We start from the raw sequence: 21,756 nt of genomic DNA, 5'->3' as shown, positions 1-21,756 counted from the left end.
AAGGTGGAAGGGGGAGGGGAGGGGTGGTAAACCCACAACACTCGAGCAGCCGGCTGTCCGCTTACGCGGAATATATTGTCCCCGGGGAGGAAAGCGCCCCTCCGCCCGCTTCTCGCACGCCGGCCGCCGCAGGGTTTTTTTTTGTTCGGCAGCCGTTGTTGAGGAGCGCGGTTGGCCGCCGGCAGCGGGGCCGGGTTTTTTTTGTTTCTGCTGGCCGGGACTGAGCCCCCGGATGTTGGCGCAGGGATACCTCCCCCGCCTCACAATGTGATCATGTTTGAAGAGGGTAAATATGTCGGCCGCTGGGGATGCCTCTGCTTGCAGTGTAGCCGCAGTTCGGGGGGCCTTTCACCTCAGATAGTCCTTAAAGTTTGCAAAGGGAGGATCCGAGTGCCGGCACAGGGCGGGCGGGCCGGCGGTTGGGGAGGGGGGTGGTAACTATACCCCGGGAGGGCGCAGAAACCCCGCTTCCCTTTCATTTAATGTTGGCTTTTCGGATGCTCGCCGAGGAGGTAAACACACGGCATGGACTTTTATTGTTACGGAGTAGAAAGTTGTATGAGGGACCTCGGGTACGGCCAGATGGGAAAAGTACAGCACCCCCGGGCGGGTTGATCTAGAGGGTGGGAGGGGATGTGTCGGTCGGTATCTCCAAGGGCCAGAAAAGTGCTTTTTCCCCCGAGGTTAACTACTGCTGCTTTTTTTTAATGTCTGAAGTTGTTGCGGCTACTCTGGAGCGAGGGGCGCACATGCACAAATGTTACTGGGAATCGGGTGGCTGGGGGTTTGAATTCATGCCCCCATTTTCAATCTGTGAGGGGGCTGAGCACTGCCCCCCAAACTTTTTACTTTAACGCCCAAGTCAAAGTTGGCTGCCCTTTGTTACTTTGTCCCAATCCATCAGCAATGTTAACTTCTGGTGACTGTGAAAAGTGATCTGTTCTTGCACTACTTGTTCATATTTGCATTTTCTGTGTTTTTTAAATGGCAAATTCTCTTTCCTTTAACTTGAAGACAAGGCGGTTTTGAATCTCGTGATTAACATCACGGTGTGGTCAAGGGTAGTAAGGTTTTCTTTTCCTTTTCTTTTTTTAACCTTTGTTTAGGGGTGTTTTAATTTGTCAAAATGAATCCACAGCAGCGAATGGCAGCCATAGGGACGGACAAAGAGCTTAGCGACTTGCTGGATTTCAGTGCGGTAAGAATTATGGCGGTGTATCATGTATTTATGACCGATATATTTTCTTGCGGTATCGACTCTTTAACGTAATTGTGCAATAGTCAGTCGTTTGATTTGCGATTACCACCATTGCAAGTGGCTGGTATTTGAATTTTAAGCGTGAAGCCAGCTGGATGTGAACTGTTTCTGGAATGCCATTATCAAGCGACGCTGATACTGTCAGGGGCTCAGTACTGTAGGCGATCTTTTGTTTTACCAATTTATTTTATTTTTAACTGTACTTAATCCTAAGAATCTGTTGCAAGATGGTAGCGCCGATTAATTACTCGGAGCGCGAGTGGGTGCACTTTGAAACGAGTTCCTAGACTTGCGCTGTGGAACTAGTGTGAAATTGCGTGACTGGTTGTGGATTTAATGAATTTGATTAGCGAAAAAAATACTTTTTTTAAGCTGTGGTGTTGTTGATGAGACAGATTTTTGGAAAAATGATGAGACGCCCTGTTGCAAAATCCTTTATTCAAGTGACACTTTTTTTTCAGATGTTTTCCCCGCCTGCTTCTAATGGAAAAAATCGACCAACCACGTTAGGAAGCAACCAGTTTGGAGGGACAGGTACTGTGCGCTAATCTTTTATAAAATGGGCGGTATAACTATGTCAGTGAATGGTCTTTTGGTAAAATTTATTCTTTTCAGCCTTAGAATCTGGTTTGAATTGGTAGAAAGGTTGTGGATTGAAAGGACTGGATCCGTATTAGGTCTTTAAAATTTAAAAAAAACAATAGTATAGTTATTCACAGTTGAAACATCAGTGGGGAATGTGGAATGGTGTAAGGTATCTTGGAAATATGCCTGAGGGGATTTTACTGACTAATAAAAAAAGTGATGGCTTGACGAACAAAAAAAAGGATAATCATAGGAATTGTTTTTTGTCCTGATAATTTTGCCATCTACTTGGATAAAATCCAACATCAACAGATTTTTTTTAACTTCTATATTGTCTTGTGCTTCAAGTAGCAGTCAAAACATCTGCTCTTCTGGTGAAAACTGTTTTTTTTTGCTTAGCTGTGGGCATCTTGTCCGGTGATTCATTGTGTATGTGTGTGTTCCTGCTAGAAAAGCCTTCCAAGTTTGTTTTGAACATAATGCATTGTGTCCTGACATCAGTATTTCATTATCACTGTTCTAATGCGGGTAGATTAATTTCCATATGAATGGTTGCACCGTAGTAATATCTTGCGTGGGTAACGTTTGAGATCGGTGTCTTGTAACCTGTTTCGATCTCCGAGACCAAGTGAATCAGATGAGGAAACTCCACATGGTGAAACACTTTCTAGTTTCGTTGCTTAATCGTGAACTAAAAGCCAACTTGAGTATTGACAGGCCTCCTTTAGTTGGCAACTCTGTATTTAACTCCTTTGGGATCTCCATATTACAGCAGTGTCAGGATGGAGGGTGTCTGCATTTTTAAACCAGAAAGTACAATGTGAAATACCTTCAAGTGAGGGAAAATGTATAGCTGAAATGTGAGTAGTTGTTTCATTTTATGCTTGGATGATTGTAGTTATGTAACTTTTTTGTTTTTCTGCAGCAGTGATTATTGAGCTCTGTCATAGGTCACCTGTGGATTTGCAGGCATTTGGCAGTCTCCGGGGTGGTTGGGAGTGAGAATGGGGGAAAGAATAATAATATTCTTCTTCCCAGGTGCTGGTCAATGCTGAATAACAGTGACAGGGAAAAGATAGGCAGAAGGGCAGAATCAGTTTTAATATCACTGGCATGTGTTGCAGCTGTAAATTGCAATAAGAATCTTTGTGTCATATTTAATAAGAAAAATAAAAAATTCAACCACATTTTGTGTATATAATGTGCATGTAGACGTGTAAAAATATATACATAGTGCAAAAAACAAAAAATGAAAAATAGAGGCATGTACATGGGTTCAGTGTCCATTCACAAATCTGATATGCAGTGGGGAAGAAACTGTTCTTGAATCGTTAAGTGTGCCTTTGTGCTCTGTACCTCGATAGGAGCAATGAGAAGAGGGCATGTCCTTGGTGATGGGGGTCTTTAAAGATGGATGTTGTTTTTGAGGCATTGCTTGTTGAAGTTGTCCTCAATGCTGGGGAGGCTGGCTGAATTTGCAACTTTCTGCAGTGTTTTTTGTTCCAATCCTGAGTAGCCCCTCCGTACCAGATGGTGATGTAACCAGTTAAAATGTTCTCCATGGTTTCTGTGATGAAGTGCTCTATGACTTGAATTTAAAATTTCTTCCTGGAGCCTTTGAGCGATGCAGGGTAGCAGTGAATTTTCTAAAAGGCTAAACTGTTCCTAAATATAAGTGTTAATATATATGTATTTATTGAAACTCAGTTGAGATCATTGTCATATACTCAAATGTACAGGTGCAATGAAAGACTTGCAACAGCATCACAGACAATTTCTATCATCAGAGATCCCCACCATTCGGGCCATACCATCTTCTCATAACTACCATCAGGCAGGAGCTACAGAATCCTGAAGTCCCACATCACCATGTTCAAGAACAGCTACCTCGCTTCAATCATTCTGTTCTTGAACCAGCCTGCACAGCTCTAATCACTACTGCAATAATAACCACACTATGACCACTTAGCATTACAATGGACTTTGTATTTTTTTTGTTCTAATTGAGTTTTCCTGTTTTTAATAAAAAGTACAATTGATGTTTATTTTGTCTCCATATCCGATGTAATGTGCCTGTGACGTTGCTGCTAGTCAGTTTTATTTATTTATTTAGAGTCACAACAAGGAGCAGGTCCTTTCAGCCTGCCCACTTATGTGCCTTGTAATCTACCTATCTAATACTAGCCTAATCACAGGACAATTTACAATGACCAATTAATCTATAACTGGTACATTTTCGGTAAGTACATTTAATGTCAGAGAAATGAATACATCCTGAAATTCTTTTTCTGCGCGCACACCCATGAAAACACGATTCCAAAGAATGAATGACAATTAACTGTTAGAACCCCAATTCCCCCTCCCATACACAAGCAGCAGGAAAGCGATGAACCCTTCCCCCCCCGCCGCAAAAAAGCATTGGCACTCCCTACCAAGCACTCAAGCCTGTAGCAAAGCATCAGTAAAGACACAGACTTGCAGTACCCCAAAGACCACTCGTTCACCCGGTAATTCGACATACCACAGGCTCGCTCTCTCTCTCTCTCTCTTCCCCCCTCCCATAAGGGAAAAAGAGGTGTCCCTGTTTTACAGAGAAAGGGAAGACGTAACAAAACAACTCACTGATTTATGGTGTTAAAAGTCTAGTGTGTCACTTTTTATGAGCCCTGTGCCCAAAAACCTCAGGTCTCTGGGCACATAGTTAGCAGCAGGCTCGTTGCTTCCAATCTTCCATGTTCTCCCACGATGCATCAGTTGGCAGCAGCAAAACCAGCCCGTCTCTAGAGCCACGAAAGTTCAGCACCCTGAAGGCGTGCTAGTCTTCCAGGACACATCCCTGGGATATCAAAAAGTGGCTGATCGTAAGACCCTGAGAGTCAGTCCCATTTCCACAAAGAACCAAAGTCAGCATGGAACTCCAGGTCAGGGTCTTCAAAAGAACCTTGAAAGGGGAAAAAAGACATATCAAAGGTAGAAATAGAGCTGTTTCCGAAGATACAAATAAAGGTATCACCATGAGGTGCCATCTTCCCTAAGCTCCAACCTGGACTGTGGGAGGAAACCTGTGCATACATGGGAAGGAATTTACAGTTTGCAGTGGAAGCCGGAATTGAGCTCTGATGCCCAATGCTGTAATAACATTGAGCTGACCACTTTTGCAAAGGCATTTTTCAGTGCACCTGTGCATGTGAGCATGTGGCAATAAACTTGACTTTCACTTATCCAACTACATTAAACATAAATTGATAATTATTGCAAGAAAATGCAAATAGAATGAAAAATTGTCCTAGATTGTACTGAATGGCTCCATTCTTTTTCTTTCTCTCTCTTTTTCCTCCCTCCCTCTTCCCCTCAGCAAGAGAGGCGGGGGTGGGGTTGGAGAAACAAACTGCACTTTGTGTACAAAAGGGATGTTGAGGCGAGCAATTCAGAGATGTAATTCAATCAGTTTTGGGCTGATATCTTGAACCAAAGTAAAAAAGCTTGAGTTTATAAAAGCCTGTTGAATCCAGAGATTGAATTACAGCCTTGAGGTCCCTGCACAGCATCTGTTGTTTTGTTATAACATGGTTTGTAAATTTTAAGTTGGCTGTGCCATGAAGCTTTTTGTAGGGTGAGAATTTTGGCAGCATTTATCTAGTTGGTGAGATTGTAGAAGTGCAGAAAATTTACGATAAAAGAATGTGATTCTTGTATTGCCTGAAAAACTTAATTGCACCTTTGAGTACTAGGTGTAAACACAGATTCTGCAGGTGAGTGCCACAGTAGCATGGCAGTTAGCCTGACAATATTACAGCTTGGGCTGTCAGAGTTCAGAGTTCATTTCCTGACACTATCTGTAAGGAGTTTGTACATTCATCCCATGGTTGTATGGGTTTCCACTGGGTGCTCAGGTTTCTTCCCATAGTCCAAACAAACCTATTGGTTAGTAGGTTGGGTCATTGTAAAATTGTCCAGTAATTAGGTGAGTGGCTCTTTAGGTTTGTATATCTAATAAATAAGTTGCTGGAAATCTTGACCAGCACATAGAGATCCCGATGGAAGTTCTTAGCCTAAAATGTTGACAGTTTATTCCTCTCCATAGAAGCTGCCTGACCTACTAAGTTTTGTCTGTGATGTTCAAGATTTCAAGCATCTGCAGAATCTAATTTGAGCTGGTAAAATAGTTGGCTACTAGAATCACCTTTTTAATGACCTCCTTAAGCAATCTGTTGACAAACTTCAACTCATTCAGTATGCTACCGCTAGATTTTAACCAAAACCAGGATGGGGGAACACATCCCTCCTGTCCTAGCTACTCTGCATTGGCTCCATGTATCTTTTAGAATTTAATTTTTTTTTAAAAGCTCTTATAGGTCTGGGACTGGACTACTTCACAGAATCATTTTCATTTTATAATCCTGCTCAAGCTCTTGGATCTCTGCTGATCTCTTAAATTTAAACAATCTTCCTCAAAAGATAATTGGTAGGTCAGCTTTGAACTACACTCAACTGTGGAATTCAGTACCTAAAACTATAGGGGATGCAGACTCCATTAACACTTTCAACCGCCAGCTCTAAACCTATTTATTTAATCTTTTAACTAAATCTTTTGGTCTTTTATTTTCATGTTTGCATTTCATCCCATTGTACAGCACTTTGAACTGCATCATCTAAATGAAAAATGCTCTATAAATGTTATGACAATAAATACGAAAGGGAGTTGATGGACCTGTGAGAGAGAATTTATAGGGGTACAGGGAAATAAGAGAGGGAATGGGACTGTGTTCAAACACCAGGGCCTTGCACTTCATTTTTCAACTATATATCCAAGTACTTGAATATATAATTCCCTTTCAGGAGTAGAATTCTAGTAGTCACATTACTAGCTTAGTAGCCCAGAAGCATGGGCTAGCATTCTAAAGACCACAATTCAAATCTCACTGTGGCAGCTGTGGAAATTAAGCTCTGTTACTGATCTGGAATTTTTTTAAGAAAACAGTTGTGTCTTTTGCCTAATCTGCTGAGTTCTTCCTGCATTTTGAATTTGTTACTCTGAATTTACAGCATCTGCAGAATCTCTTGTCTTTTGTAATGATGGTTACAAGTTGTTGTAACAAAGTGCTGTCCATGTCCCATGCCTCTGTGCAAGGTTTTGGAATTTGTGGAACCACAAACTTCATCTCCAGTTGCAGCCACTGACTTCTGCAACTTGGTGACTGTTGGCATCACAGTAGTCTCTCTTCAGCAACTAAGTTTAGAGGGGTGTCCTGACCTAGGCAGTGTGACTGGAGTTTCATGTTTTTTCCACTTTATCATGATGAACTGCACTGTGCTCCAAGGTATGTTCAGTGCCTTTGAGATGGTCTCGTACCCTTCCCTAGATTTGTTCTTCTCTGTTATAATTTCTGTAACTTGTCTTGCATGCTCTTTTGTCTTCAATTGGTTTGGTCTGTTGAAAATCTACCATATTGTTGGACCTTACAGAGAGGGAATGTCAGCAAATTGGGTGAGTTAGTAAGATAGACACACACACACACACTCTTGCACCTTATCAGCTTCACAATTGCGGCTTTTTTGGTAAATTGTTCAGAAGGTTTGGAATTGTTTTTCAATGTGACATGATGTGCAATGTTTTGTAGATTAGTTCAAAAATTCCTACTTCAATATATTTTAAATATAGAAATTGAGACAGTAAAATGAGTATATAGTTATGGGGGCAGAATACTTTTTCAAGGCACTATGCCGTTGATGGCGGGTAGGCTGGAGCCAGTGATGCATTGGACATTTTTGACTACCCATTGACGAGCCTTCCTGTCCGCCGTAGTGTAATTTCCTTACTGTGCAGTGATGCATCATGTTAAAATGCTCTCGACTGTGCATCTGTAGAATGATGAGTATAGATGTACATCGTCCAGCTCTCTTCAGCTTCATTAGAAAGTAGGGTGTTGGTGAGCTTGCCTGATTGTGTAAAATGAGAGATTGCCCTTAAGGAATGGGAAATGGGCCAATTGAAGTGCTCTGGGTGACACCAAAAGTGATGGATCTCCTGTGCCCTAAGCACAGGTGATAATTTGATCCAGTTTTTGGAACATACGGTATTTATGATGAAATCATTATAGCAACCCTCTGTACTCTTCCTGGTGCCATTACACCTTTCTGTTAGTATTGTAATCAATCTCCGGCTGCAACATTAAGGTTGTGTAAGTGTTGGACATTGCGTACAATTTGGTGGCTTTCAACAGTTTTCCACTTCAGAGCTTGTTACGGCATCATTTTTTAAACATGGCATGAGAGTTCAAACTCTGAGACGTATAGGCACCAAATCAGGGAAATGCTTTCCTCAGCATCCGTTTGTAAAATAGGCAACTGTTTTTAAAAGTTGAATGATCATGCTTCTGTTCAGAAATGACTGCTGCCAATTCTTGTATTGTACGTGGTAGCTGTGTCATTGTTTCATTCTGTGTGAATAGTAATGTGGCCACAGTTAACATATAAATTGTGTTTGTACAGATTTTAAAACCAAAATGTTTGGGCTGTTATGTACTGTACTGTTATCAACTGATTTCTGCCTTGTTCTACTTGCAATGTTAATCTTCCTAACTTTCATCCCTATAAATACCTGAGTTTATTTGGCATCTACATCCAAGTGTACTTTCTCCACCATCCCTATGCTTTTAGTTCCGTGTCAAGCAAAGTGTTTCAAAGCCCACAGTAGACTGGTCTTTCCTTTCCCTGTATTTGTAATATATTCTACCTCCAAGAACTTGCTCTTTTAGATGCAGTGCCCAATGAGCCCCGCTGCCCAGCAACCCATCATTTACAATGACCAACTGACCTGTACCCGGTACATCTTCGGAATATAGGAGGAAACCAGAGCACCCAGTGGAAACCCATGCATTCACAGGAAGGACATGCAAACTCCTTGCAGGTGGTGCCAGTGATGCTCTGAGCTGTAATAACATCACACTGACTGCTGTTCTGCCGCGTCTGTTAAGTCATCTGTACTCTGCCTTGATTTGTTTTTGATGGTGACTGGGTTAGCTGTTGCCCATTCTTTTAGTTAGTCTAATATTCTCTCCAGAAACGTATTCCCCTTTCTTTCACAGCTTTACAGTAGCTGCATTTCATTTCCTCTCTATTGTGACTTGCGGAACTTTGTCTGATAATGTTCTTGTGTAGCACTTTGGAGTATTGTATAATAACTTTGAAGAGCACCTTTCATACAGATATTCAGTACTGTGCAAAAGTCTTAAGCACCCTAGCTATACTTGTGTGCCTAAGACTTCTGCACGGTACTGTAGTAGTTGTATGTATTGCATTGTGCTGCTGCAAAAAAAAAAATTCATTACATGTGAGTGTTAAACCTGATTCTGATATGGGTTTCTATTGTGGAGTGAGAGTGGGAAGGGGGCAGGCAGAGGGGAATCATGGAAAAGAGAAAGGGAGAGGAGAGGCAATGGTAAGCACCAGAGAGACATTCTGTAATGATCAATAAACTAATTATTTGGAATCAAATGACCTAGTCTGCACCCTCACCATCCACTGCCCTTGGCACTCCTTAGCCATCTGTCCCACACCCCTCGCCACTCCCAACATCCTTTGCTTCTGCCAGATTTAGATAGATAGATAGATACTTTATTCATCCCCATGGGGAAATTCAACTTTTTTCCAATGTCCCATACACTTGTTGTAGCAAAACTAATTACATACAATACTTAACTCAGTAAAAAAAATATGATATGCATCTAAATCACTATCTCAAAAAGCATTAATGATAGCTTTTAAAAAGTTCTTAAGTCCTGGTGGTTGAATTGTAAAGCCTAATGGCATTGGGGAGTATTGACCTCTTCATCCTGTCTGAGGAGCATTGCATTGATAGTAACCTGTCGCTGAAACTGCTTCTCTGTCTCTGGATGGTGCTATGTAGAGGATGTTCAGAGTTTTCCATAATTGACCGTAGCCTACTCAGCGCCCTTCTCTCCAGTACTTTGCATAGTACTGTAGTTTGAAGTGGTTTACAATGGGATAAAAGTACAAGTATTCAAAATAAAACAAAAACAAACATGAAAATAAAAGACAAAGATGTTAGTTTAAAGCAAGATTACACAAATAGGTTTTGAGCTGGTATTTTAAAGTGTCAACTGAGTCTGCATCACTTATAATTTTGGGTATTAAATTACACAGTTTAGGAGCGTAGTTCATATAAAAAAAAATTGACCTGCCCTTTGGGGGGGGGGGGGGGGGTGTTTAAATTTAAGAGATCAGCAGAAGACCTGAGAGTTTGAGCTGGTGGATGGCGAAGTGGTATGGCTCAATAGGCCACAAGGGCCTGTTCTGTGCTGAGGAATGCTGTGTGGTGTAAAAGTAGCTGTAAGTGAAAGGTAGAGTTAAGCATAGAGTTCCCTTTGAAAATATTTCAGATTAATGTAAAGTTTTGAATAGTCATTGACCAGGCATCAAAGAGCCTTTCAGATGTTGAGACACAGAATTCATTGAACTTTAAACTGCTTGGGGCAGTAGTTCCTTTGTGGCCTCTTGATAAAGTAATGATCTTTCCTTATGACCTTTGTTTGTGCTTGTAATAATTTTTGATTGAGGCATATTATTCCCAAAATGACTGACACACAAGATTGAGTTTGTGTGCATTTTCTTTTGTAGTTTCGAGATTTAAATTTTCACTTGACAGGAAACTAAAATGTGAAGAATTCAAGGTTGACAAGGTTAAGGAGCAGAATACAATTTAAGAAAACTTACTGATAGTGTATGATTGTTAGTTATAATATGACATTCCTTAAATATAGCAAGTCATGTGCTAATTGTCCAAGAATTCATGTCCTCTATTGTTGTGAACTTTTCAGCACATCGACAATCATTGCACATGCAGACGAGCTTTTACAAAGACTCATCACGTGATGAGAAGATTGAATTTTAGAATGAGTGCCACAGAGTTTTAAAACATTTTTTGTGGTGGTTGTGAGCTTCCTGAACTTTGTCATAACCATGAAATATACACCAAGTGAAATTTTCTTTCTCTATTCCAATTTTCACAACAGTTTTCAGTATTTAAATATACTGTATTTTCTTACCAATGTCTTGATGGTTTTGGCTCCTGAAAGTGATCTTAATAGCAAAAGTGCAAACTGCTCTAATATTGAGTAATACTTTTAAGTAGTGTTGCAAGATGCTTTGAAATAATCACCTGTTCCTGTATGCTTTTAATCTCAATCTCAATATTAATTTTCCAAAATCATCTACAGATTGTGTGACTGAGGATGTCTTTTGATGTGATTCATGAATGTCAGAGGCACAAATAATATTCAAAGTTAAAAGTTATCAGAGTACATTATCATTATGTGCCATGTTGTATGACGTCGCCAATCTTGGCAAATTTTTCGACAGAAGTGGTTTACCATTGCCTTCTGGGCAGTGTCTTTATAAGACGAGTGACCCCAGCCATTATCAATACTCTTCCGAGATTGTATGCCTGGTGTCAGTTGTCACATAACCAACACTTGTGATATGCAGAAAAAATATTATATATATAAAATAATCACCATATACTACTATTAAGATTAATTTTCTTGCAGGCATTCATAGTAGCACAAAAACTGAAATTGACAATGTGCAAAAGACAAACTGTGCAAATGCAAATAAATAATGAAAACATGAAAGTCTTTGAAAGTGAGATTGCAAGTTGTATTATCAGTTCAGTATTGTGAGTGAAGTTATCCATGCTGGTTCAGGAGTCTTGATATTTAAAGGATAGTAACTGTTCCTGGTGGTGTGGGACAGGAGGATACTGATGACAGCACTGAGAGGAGAGCATGGTTTGGATCCTTGATAGACCTTCTTCCTGTAATACTGCGGGTTAAAGGCATGCATACCCCAAGGGGTTCTGGTGAGCTCTGAAACCAAACAAGTGAAAGTGATCAGAACCCATAAGGTTGAATGATGGTAAAATACAGTTCCTGTGCAACATGATCTTAATGGTGACTTAGTTCAATGTACAGGCATATTGTTTTAAAACTTAGCACTTTTAATGAGAATTGAGCTGTGTGTATGGTAGTCACTGCTCATGTATAAATTGTGCAATCCCACCCTTGTGACGAGAAATTTATTTTATAAAATGTAACTGAATCACTTTGCGTATTACCGCATAGTTAAGATATTCAGGATTACTAATAAATCCCCCTGTTCAGTTGATGCAGAGGTCCTTTTGGTGTAATTTTTCTAGTCGTACATCACAGAAACAGACCCTTTAGCCAATCTGGCTCACGCCAATCACTATTCCTATCTAAGCTCGTCCCATTTGCCTGTATTTGACCCATTCCCTTTTCCAATCCATGTTTATTTTCATTTAGATACCACATGGTGCCAATGAGCATGAGTCATCCCATTACACTCGTGACCAATTAACCTACTAAACCATACATCTTTGGAATTGCACCTATCTAAGAATATTTTTCAATGTTAATTTATCTGTCCCAGCCTCATCCTGACAGTCATTCTGTGGACAGACCGTTTTCTGGGTGAAAAGATTGCACCTTGGGTTTTCTGTAAAATCTCTCCCCTCTCACCATAAATCTGTGCCCTCTAGTTAATTTCTGAATCCTGGGGTGGGGGGGAAGGTGGTGAATGTGCACCATCTATGCCCCTCATCCATAAAGTTGCCCATCATTCCCTTGCAGTCCACTAGGGAGGGGAAAAATAGTCCCAACCTGCTCAACCTCTCTCCATAATTCAGTTCTTTGAGTCCTGGCAACATGCTCGTAGATTTCTTCTACACTCTTTTTAGTTTAATGGTATTTTTCTTATAGCAGGGTGATCAAAGTCTGAAGGCAGTATTCCAGCTGCAGCCGTGCCAGCCACTGAGGACGGTCAGAACAGCGACTTTACCTTTAATTTGCTGTGTTGAAGTTGGGTTTAATATTGAACCACATCATCCTTGGTTATTAAAAGTCAAAGCAGATTCAGTGATTTTTGACACTTTGAACGTCAATCTTTTTTGAGCCATTCATGCAATTAAGACAAAGCATTGTCATTGTAGTCTAAAGTTTAAAGCATTGGGAAACACCTCTAAAACTTGGGTTTCAGTGTGAGGAGCTGCTGTAGGTAAGGAATGTTTCTGGGAATGGAAGGGTTAAAATGAGTGTTTGATGGCTCTGGGCCTGTACTCACTGAAGTTAAGGAGGACGAGGGGACATCTGATTGAAACATCAAATACTGAAAGGCCTATATAGTGGATATGGAAAAGATGTTTCTTGTAGTGGGTGAGTCTAGAACAGGGCAGCCTTAGAAGATTAGGACATCCATTTAGAACAGAGATGAGGGGGAATTTCTTTAGCCAGAGGGTGGTGAATCTTTTGGCATTCATTGTCACAGATGGCTGTGGATGCCAAGATATTGATTATATATAGAGCAGAGGTTGCTAGGTTCTTGATCAGTCAGGGTATCAAACGTTATGGGGAGAAAGCAGGAGATTGGGATTGAGAAGGATAATAAATCAGTCATGATGGAATGGCAAAGCAGACTCGATGGCCTTATTCTGTTCCTGTGTTTGATCTCATGGAAAATGTGAATGTGTACAGTCAATACTTGCACATCTTAAAATTTCAAAGTACAAATGCCTTGCTTTTGCTTTTAAAGTAGTTCAAGGTATATTATCAAAGTACGTATATGTCACCATATGCGAACCTTTGATTAATTTTCTCGCAGGCATTCACACTCGAACAAGAAATACGCTAGTCAATGAAAATCTACATACAGACTAACAAACAACCAATGTTCAAAAGATAAACTGCAAATAAAAAAACTAACAATAATAAAAATAAGTAATTAATACTAAGAACATGAGTTGTAAAGTTCTTGAAAGTGAGTCCATAAGTTGTGAAAGGTGAGGTGAGTGATGTTTTCCACGCTGGTTCATGGGCCTGATGGTTGGGGGTAATAATTATTCCTGAACCTGGTGGTGTGGGACCTATACCAGGCTCCTGTACCTATTTCCCCATGACAGTAGTGAGAGGGGAGAATGGCCTAGATGGTGGGGGGTCCCCGATGATGTATGTTGCTTTCTTGGGGTAGTGCTCCTATGTAGATATGCTTAATAGTGGTGAGACTTTTTCCTGTGATGGGCTGGGCCTCTTCATTTATCTTGTCAGCAGCCACACTCTAGAACATTCACATTTCTATGCTCAACCTCTTTAATGGCCATCTCCCCTCTGAACAGCTTTCAGCATGTATGTGTCATTCACAACACGTGTAATTTTTACAAAAAAAACAATTAGAACATCACACATTGTATAGGCAGTATTCACAAGACCAATATGTGGTAAATTATATACATTTTTAACAAGAAAAGATTAGAACAGTGCGCAACATATAAGCAGCATTCACAGCTTGAGTTATACAGTTTTGTTAAAAAAATTGCAGCAGCACGTGTGACATGAGCAGCACTCACAACACAAATATAAATTATACATAATTTTTTTTACAAAGAATGCTATTAGAACAATGAAAAGCAAAGTTGATGAAAGGTCTCAGCCCGCAACTAGACTTTCCATTTCTCTCAGTAGATGCTCCTGATCTGAGTTTGAGCAGTTTATTTTTTAATCTTTACTCCAACTTTCAGCATCTTTTGTTTCTCTCCACATTTCTATGTCTCTCTTATCCCTTTTTTTAAGTGTCTCTTCCATCAGACTTATGGTTGCTTTTAACCTTTGTGTTGGCTTGACATCTTGTGTTTTCCTTGTGCCTTTCTTTGATGTGCTTGTAGATGTTTCTAAGTTCTAAAACCACCACTCTGTGCAAATGTGGTTGAGGATTTTCTAAACCTGTTTGATCCACTCTTGTATCGGTGGTATTGAACAGTTTCTTAACTTCTGAATAAAATTAAGTAAACAAACTTTTTTTTGAATTGATGTGCTTGTTTCTGTGATCTATGGTGTTGAAAGAAACCAATATAGCAGTTCCAAGTTGAATGCTGTTGAAGACTTGGTGGGGGGGTTGTTGTATGCTATTCTTTATGCAAAAACCACGGACTGTTTTGTGAATTGCTTTTGTATGATCTGTTTTGTTCTCGTTTGTCGATAATGGTCTCCCTGGCAAGAAAGTTTCCCCAGGTGAAGTTTTGGGGATAACACCAGGCATTCCCTGGTGACTTCCTGTGCACAAAATAGGCAGACCTGAGACAAAAATAGACCAATAGTTTCAATTTTATCTCACTTAATCACTTGTAACACCTCAATTCAAACTTTGACCCATTTAAAAGATTATCAAACAAACCTTTCTGGTATGTCCACTCAATGATTCTATTATCTTCCATTCCTTTTAGAACAATGTGAGATCAGGAAGGAAAAATCAGAATCAGATTTATTATCACTGACGTGTCATTAATTTGTTTTGCAGCAGCATAAAAACCATAAATTACAGTAAGAAATGTATATAATTAGTGCAAAAAGAGCAAAAAAAAATTAGTGAGATTGTGTTCTTGGGTTGGTTCATTTTGATCAGAAATTTGATGGCAGAGGGGAAGAAGCTGTTCCTAAAACACTAAGTGTGTGTCTTCAGGCTTCTGTACCTCCACCTTGATGGAGAGGGCATGTCCTGGGTCATGAGAATTCTTAATGATGGGTGTAGCCTTTTGGAGGCATCACCTTTTGAAGAATCTGGTTGAGTTTGCAACTTTCTGCAGCTTTTTCTGATCTTGTGCTGAGGTCCCTCCAAACCAGTCGGTGATGCAACCAGTTAGAATGCTTACCAGAGTACAACTGTAGAAATTTGTGAGGGTCTTTAGTAATTTTCTTTGGTTTGATCTGCTTCTTTTGCTTATGAGAAATGGCCCATGTTTTCTCACAGCCTGTTTGTAAAGGTTGGGGGACAGAAGCAGTATTGTGTGGCTGTGGTAAGTTGCGTGTTGACTTTGGTTTTTGACTATGACAAGATCCTTGCATTTAGTTAAGTTTCATTTAATTGGTTCGGCACAACATTGTAGGCCGAATGGGCCTGTTCTTGTGCTGTACTGTTCTGTTTATGATCTAGAGCTCAACTTGTAAGTGCGTGGATTTTGTGCGCTTCATCTGCATGTTCCCACTCAGACTGAGGTCTGCTTGATGTTGAAAGCAAATTTATTATCAAAGTACATATGTCAACGTATACAACCCTGAGATTTGTTTTCTTGTGGACACTCGCAGTAAATACAAGGAAACAAAAAAAAGCACAATAATAGGAATAAAAAGATAAATATCGAGAACATGAGATGAAGAGTCCTTGAAAAGTGAGTACATACGATATGGGAGAAGGGGGGTCATTGAATACTTTCTCCATTACAAAGTGTGGAGACAACTGCATCCTATTCATCCTGACACTGGAATCTGGAGGAACAAACAAGATACAGTGGATTCTGGTTCATTGGTCAATCAGTTAATCAGGGCAGCTGCTTATTGGGACAATTTTTAAAAAAAAGCAAAAACTAATCAAGAAAATAGCCAGCTTTCCTTTCATCTATTTTGGATACTATGACACTTAATTGGATAGGAGACTGTTGTCGAACAGTTTCTAACTAGCATCAGTCAAATGCATATTATTTTGATGTTTGACATTACATCGTGCTTAGAGCGAACAGTTTTTAAGCAGTGTAACTTTTGTGTGTGATGTTTTTTTTGTGTCAGTTCAGAACTGTTTTGCTCATTGTGTCTTCAAGCATTCAGGCTTTAGAGATGCTGGAGACCTCCGGGAATGAGAATGAAACAATTTCACTACTTCGTTAGGAACTTGTTGAACTTGAAGTAGTGAAATCTTCTTGAATGTTACAATGAAAGTAAAGGTTTGAAGGGTACAATCGTCAAAAGGCATTATATTATTTACACTAGGTGTCTGCTGATTTTGTTTTATTTACAGTCAATCACAGCAGCATGCACTGGATGAATTGCTCTGTCGATGTTTATTAAGAACTAATATTATTTTACAATACTGTAGTAGTCTAATTCTGTATTTCATTTAATACAGAATTTGTTACTCAGTTAAATGTTAGTTTGTTTCTTTTATACCTTTAACTATTTTCATGAAACTTCAGCTAATTGGGGCAGCTGCTTAATTTGGCCAAAATAGGCTGGCCCTGATGTGTTCCAATTAACTGGAATCCACTGTATTGGGGGAACTTAGTGGGCTGAACAGAATCTGGAGGGAAATTGCATTGAACAATTTGGAAAACCAACATTTTGTTTTCTTGAAGGCGGCCATAATGTGGCATCTAAAATCCTAGCAGATACTTCGCTTTCCAGATGCAGTCGTGAATTCATGTCTGTAGTAAGTTTTTGGAACTTCAGGGATGCGTAACTGGTGATTGTCAGCTAGTGCAGAGCTTTTTCCAGTCTGCTATTGGGCAGTGAGGCTGATTTATGTAGTGTTTTGTTGGCGGGGCTTGGGTAGTTTCTCCATTGAGTTCTTTTTGCAAAATGCTGCTTGCATCAACTGCTTCCAGCCTGTGTGTCCTTGATAAGCAGCCCTTAGCAGGGAGGGTCCTTTAGGTATTGGAGTTGTTTAAGGGCTTGATAGTGTGCATGTTGTGGTTATCAGCTCACCACTCCATCTCTTGTCCTCGAATTACACTGAGTTCAGACTCTTCTTTCCTTCTTTGGTTTTTAAAAGCATATTTTTCATGTTCAGTTTAAGGCAGTGTTGGTGAACTCTGGTAGCTCAGTGTAGTCCAGGCACCCCTGATGCTTTGTGGTATGTGGAAGTTGTGTAACTGGTACTTTTTTTTCCATAGAGCCCTTTGATATTTTTTCTTTCTCCAGTGTCTTCTGGTGTTGACTTTCTAGAGGTCAGTGTGATGGAGCTGATCAAGGCTTGGTCCTCTTTGGCACCTGGTGTGGCCACTGTAGACATCCTTACACTCTCCAGTGGATGGCATTGACAAATGGGTTCCAGATCAACACTGATGTCACGTTCTCTGATGAAATTCACTTTATGCATTCACTTTATGGAATGTAAATTCTATTGGAGTTAGCTTCCCCTATCACTTCCTCCATGATTACCCATCCTAGGGGTTGTGTGATCACTGAATTGGTCATGCATTCCAGCCTTTGAGGTGAATATGGTAGTTATCCTCTAGTATTGCTGCCTCATTCTGTATTTTACTGTTTAAAAATTGAAGAGGGTTGTAAACCTACTGATGTGGGAAGATGTCTGTGCTGTTAATTTGAATTGAGCAGCTTGTTAATTAAGGAATACAATGTTGTTTAATTTCCGTCATTTGTGTGTGTGGGGGAGGGAGGAATCTGATAGTTGAGATGCATTCTATATTGAGTTGGAGTGTGTAGCTAAGCAGGGAGGAGTGTTGTGTATTTAACATTTCAGCAGTATTTGAGTTATATTGTAAATATATTGTTTGATTAAGCATTCTTCATTTGAATAATTCAGTGTTATATGTAAAAATAAGTGAATTGCATATGTCATGATGCTGCCATGTCATATGTGTGCCTCGCTTAGTAAATAAGTAATAAGTAAAAGCAAAGTTAGACTTACATTCCTGGCTCTGTTTCCTTTTAGTTAGTTTTTGTGCATTGGAGTTACAAAACACAACAGTGGTGACAAGGAAGTGCTAAACGAACCCAAGATGTCTACCTAACTTGTTGAATTACAGCAAGATGCTTGAGTTTTTACAAAAGGTACAGCAAGGCACTCAAGGTTGAAAAGGGAGGCTCAGTGAGGTTGCAGGAAAAAGCGTAACACATGCTTCTTGGGAACGGACAGAGGATGTCAATTTTTTTTTAATGGTCAAAAATGGAAGAATGCACAAGTTCATAAACAGTGGGGAAAAATCCTGCCATTTGTATTTCAGAAAAAATACAAATGGCAGGATGCATCGTAAAGATAGACGTCAAGTCAAGTCGCTTTTTTTGTCATTTCAACCATAAACTGCTGATACAGTACACAGTAAAAAATGAAAGTGTTCCTCCAGGACCATGGTGTTACATGAAACAACACAAAAACTACACTAGACTACAGACCTGCACAGGACTACATAAAGTGCACAAAACAGTGCAGGGCAGTACAATAATTAATAAATAAATAATAAACAAGACATTAGGCACAGTAGAGGACAAATTTAAATATAATAATAAATGATATAGATGTCAGTCTAGACTCTGAATATTAAGGAGTCTGATGGCTTGGGGGAAGAAACTGTTGCACAGTCTGGTCGTGAAAGCCTGAATGGTTCGATACCTTTTGCCAGATGGCAGGAGGGAGAAGAGTTTGTATAAGGGGTGCGTGGGATCCTTCACAATGCTGTTAGCTTTGTGGGTGCAGCGTGTGGTGTAAATGTTTGTAATGGCCGGAAGAGAGACCCCAATGATCTTCTCAACTGACCTCACTATCTGCTGCAGTCTTGCGATCTGAGATGCTGCAGTTCCCGAACCAGGCAGTGATGCAGCTGCTCAGGATGCTCTCGATATATCATGTTCGACTACACAAGAGATGAGTGGAATTTTTATACTGAATAGATGGGCAGTATTTTGAAGCAAATAAATAGCGAATGAGAAGCAAGTACCAGTTTTGAGTCCGTTGGGTTTAAAGGCAAGCATTTTGTGTAGAAGTTTAAATGCTCCAACCAAACCAGCTAACATGAGCTTTGCTGATATTGTGAAAGTGATGTGGGAAAATTTGGAACCAAAACCATTGTTAATTGCTAAATGTTTAGTTTTCATAAGTGAAGTCAAGAGGAGTCCATTTCAGTTAATGTGGTTGAATTGACGAGATTGAGCATTGTCAGTTCGCTAATTGTACGATTGTTCAGTTTGTGTAATCTTGCAAGTAAGCATTCAAAGCCTTGAGATTTACCATGTGTAAACTGACAAACAATATGGCTTACACCAGAAGTGAGTGGCAAATTAATTAAATTGGAATTGAGTACTGGCTCGGCCTTTTCAGTCATTCCACAAATTGGGTTTGAATGGCATTTCCCAGATACTAAAGTGAAGAAATGTAATTCCTGTGGGAATAACATCTGTAATAGTGAAATACAACAACCAAGAAGCCACTTTGGGGTTTTAAGTGGTAAAAAAAACAAGAGGGCTGGCATTGTGGGGGCATGATTGGCTGAGACGTCTACAACTTGGTGATCCATCCATGCATTGCATGCCACATCCCCAGGACGAGAGCCATCTGAGAGCAAATCAAGAAAAGTACTGGATAATGCCACAGCAGTATTCAAGGATGGCATTGGAAAACTTAAATATATCAGGGGTAGAGTAGAGTTAAATGAAAATGCTGCACCCAAGTTTTGCAAAGTTTCTCTGGTTCTTTATACCATCCATGATAAGGTAGCCAGTGAGCTAGATCACATAGAGGCTGAAGGAATTCTTTTTAATATTGATTGGAGCCTGTGGTCCCAGTAGCTAAGAAGAATGGGTCTGCCAGGATCTCTGGTGATCTTTAAGGTCTTCAACCCAGTACTGAAAGCAGATCATTACCCTCTGCCCAAGATAGAGTATATCTTTACAAACCTTTCTGGAGGAAAACATTTCAGTAGAGTGGGCTTAGCTGGGTCCTACTTATAGATAAAGATGGAAGAAGAGACCAGGGTATTTCTCAGCATAAACACTCAAAGGGCTTTATTGCCATAATAGGCTTATTTTTGGAGTAGCAGCTGCACTGTGGCAGAAAGCTATGGATCAGGTGCTCAGTAGCCTTATTGTTACCAGTAAGGCTGACATGGGTAGTCTCAAATCTAGACATTTTAACAAAGATGAGAAATTATGGACTCAGCACAATGCAGGAAGTGTGAATTCTTTAAACTTGCTGTGGTCACACCATCCATTCACAAGTGTGCTGAAGATGTTCACAGTGGATGCCCCAAGGCCAAAGGACGTGTCACATTTGAGTCCTTTTTGGGATTTCTCAGTACGAGAACAGATTCCTGACAAACCTGGCGACAGTGCTCCATCCCTTAATCAGATCAGGAAGAAATGGCAATGGACAAAGCTGTGTGAGGTGAAAGTGTTGTCTCGATCTGTTTATAGCTAAGCAGGGAGGAGTGTTGTGTATTTAATACTTCAGCAATATGGTAAGTATATTGCTTAAGCATTCTTGTTTAAATAATCCATTATGGGTTGTATGTAAAATAAGTGAATTGCATTTGTCATAACACTACAATGTCATAAGTGCATGCCTTGCTTAAAGTAAAAACAAAGTCTCATTTTTTGTATTGCAGTTGCATTTTTTAACAGACGGTGTGGTGTTTTACTGTTTGATAAACCTGTTCTACTCCAACTTGCACTTCTAGGCCACATACTGGGAAAAAACTGGAACTTGCTATTATGTTGGGCTTCAACTTAAGGAGCTTCAGTTTCAGAGGAAAATAACTTGCAGAGGAAATGTGGGGTTTAAATATCTGGCCCACAGTAACTGACATGGACACAGAGCCCAGTGGTCTCTGCCTTTTGACTTGCCAATTCAATGACACAGTCGGAGTAAGGCATTTTCAAACACCTGAGTGATCTGCAATGAAAGGGTTGCCATTAGGAGTGTTTGATGGCTCTGTGCCTGTAATTGCTGGTGTTTAGAAGAATTGAGTAGGGTTCCCATTGAAACTATTGAATGTTGAAAGGCCTAAATAGTGAATGTGGAGAGGACGCTTCCTATAGTGGGGGAGTGTAGGACCAGAGAGCACAGCCTCAATAGAGGGACATTCCTTTAGAACAGAGTTGAGAAATTTTACCAGAGAATGGTGAATCTGTACTTCATTGCCACAAATGGCTGTGGAGGCCAAGTCATTGAGTTTATTTAAAGTGGACATTGATACACTCTTGATTAGTAAGGGTGTAAAAGGTTACTGGGAAAAGGCAGGAGAGTGGAGTTCCATCAGCCATGATGGAAAGGTGGAACAAACTCAATGAGCTGATAGGCCTAACTCTGTTCTTATGTCTGCT

At 40.1% G+C, this 21,756-nt stretch overlaps 1 protein-coding gene across 12 annotated transcripts in view; it reads left to right on the top strand.

Annotated features, from left to right (window-relative positions):
• Nucleotides 1-13: 13 nt before the first annotated feature.
• The window catches only part of LOC140739720 (transcription factor 12-like), a 175,233-nt gene continuing 153,490 nt past the window's right edge, over nt 14-21,756 (top strand). For 2 of the 12 annotated variants that reach the window (XM_073068175.1, XM_073068169.1), the window contains exons 1-3: nt 15-286; nt 1,107-1,198; nt 1,720-1,792. In XM_073068175.1, coding sequence (XP_072924276.1) covers nt 1,127-1,198; nt 1,720-1,792 — 145 coding nt within the window. In that variant the 5' untranslated portion in view covers nt 15-286; nt 1,107-1,126. Of the gene's footprint in view, nt 287-388; nt 513-1,106; nt 1,199-1,284; nt 1,416-1,719; nt 1,793-21,756 lie in introns of those variants that run through there. The other 10 variants (XM_073068173.1, XM_073068171.1, XM_073068168.1 and 7 more) reach the window with 10 other exon arrangements.

This window comes from Hemitrygon akajei, chromosome 16 (genome assembly GCF_048418815.1).
Source record: "Hemitrygon akajei chromosome 16, sHemAka1.3, whole genome shotgun sequence".
Lineage (NCBI taxonomy): Eukaryota > Metazoa > Chordata > Chondrichthyes > Myliobatiformes > Dasyatidae > Hemitrygon > Hemitrygon akajei.
The sequence above is the reverse complement of the archived record's forward strand: the minus strand, read 5'-3'. Positions and strand labels throughout refer to the sequence as shown.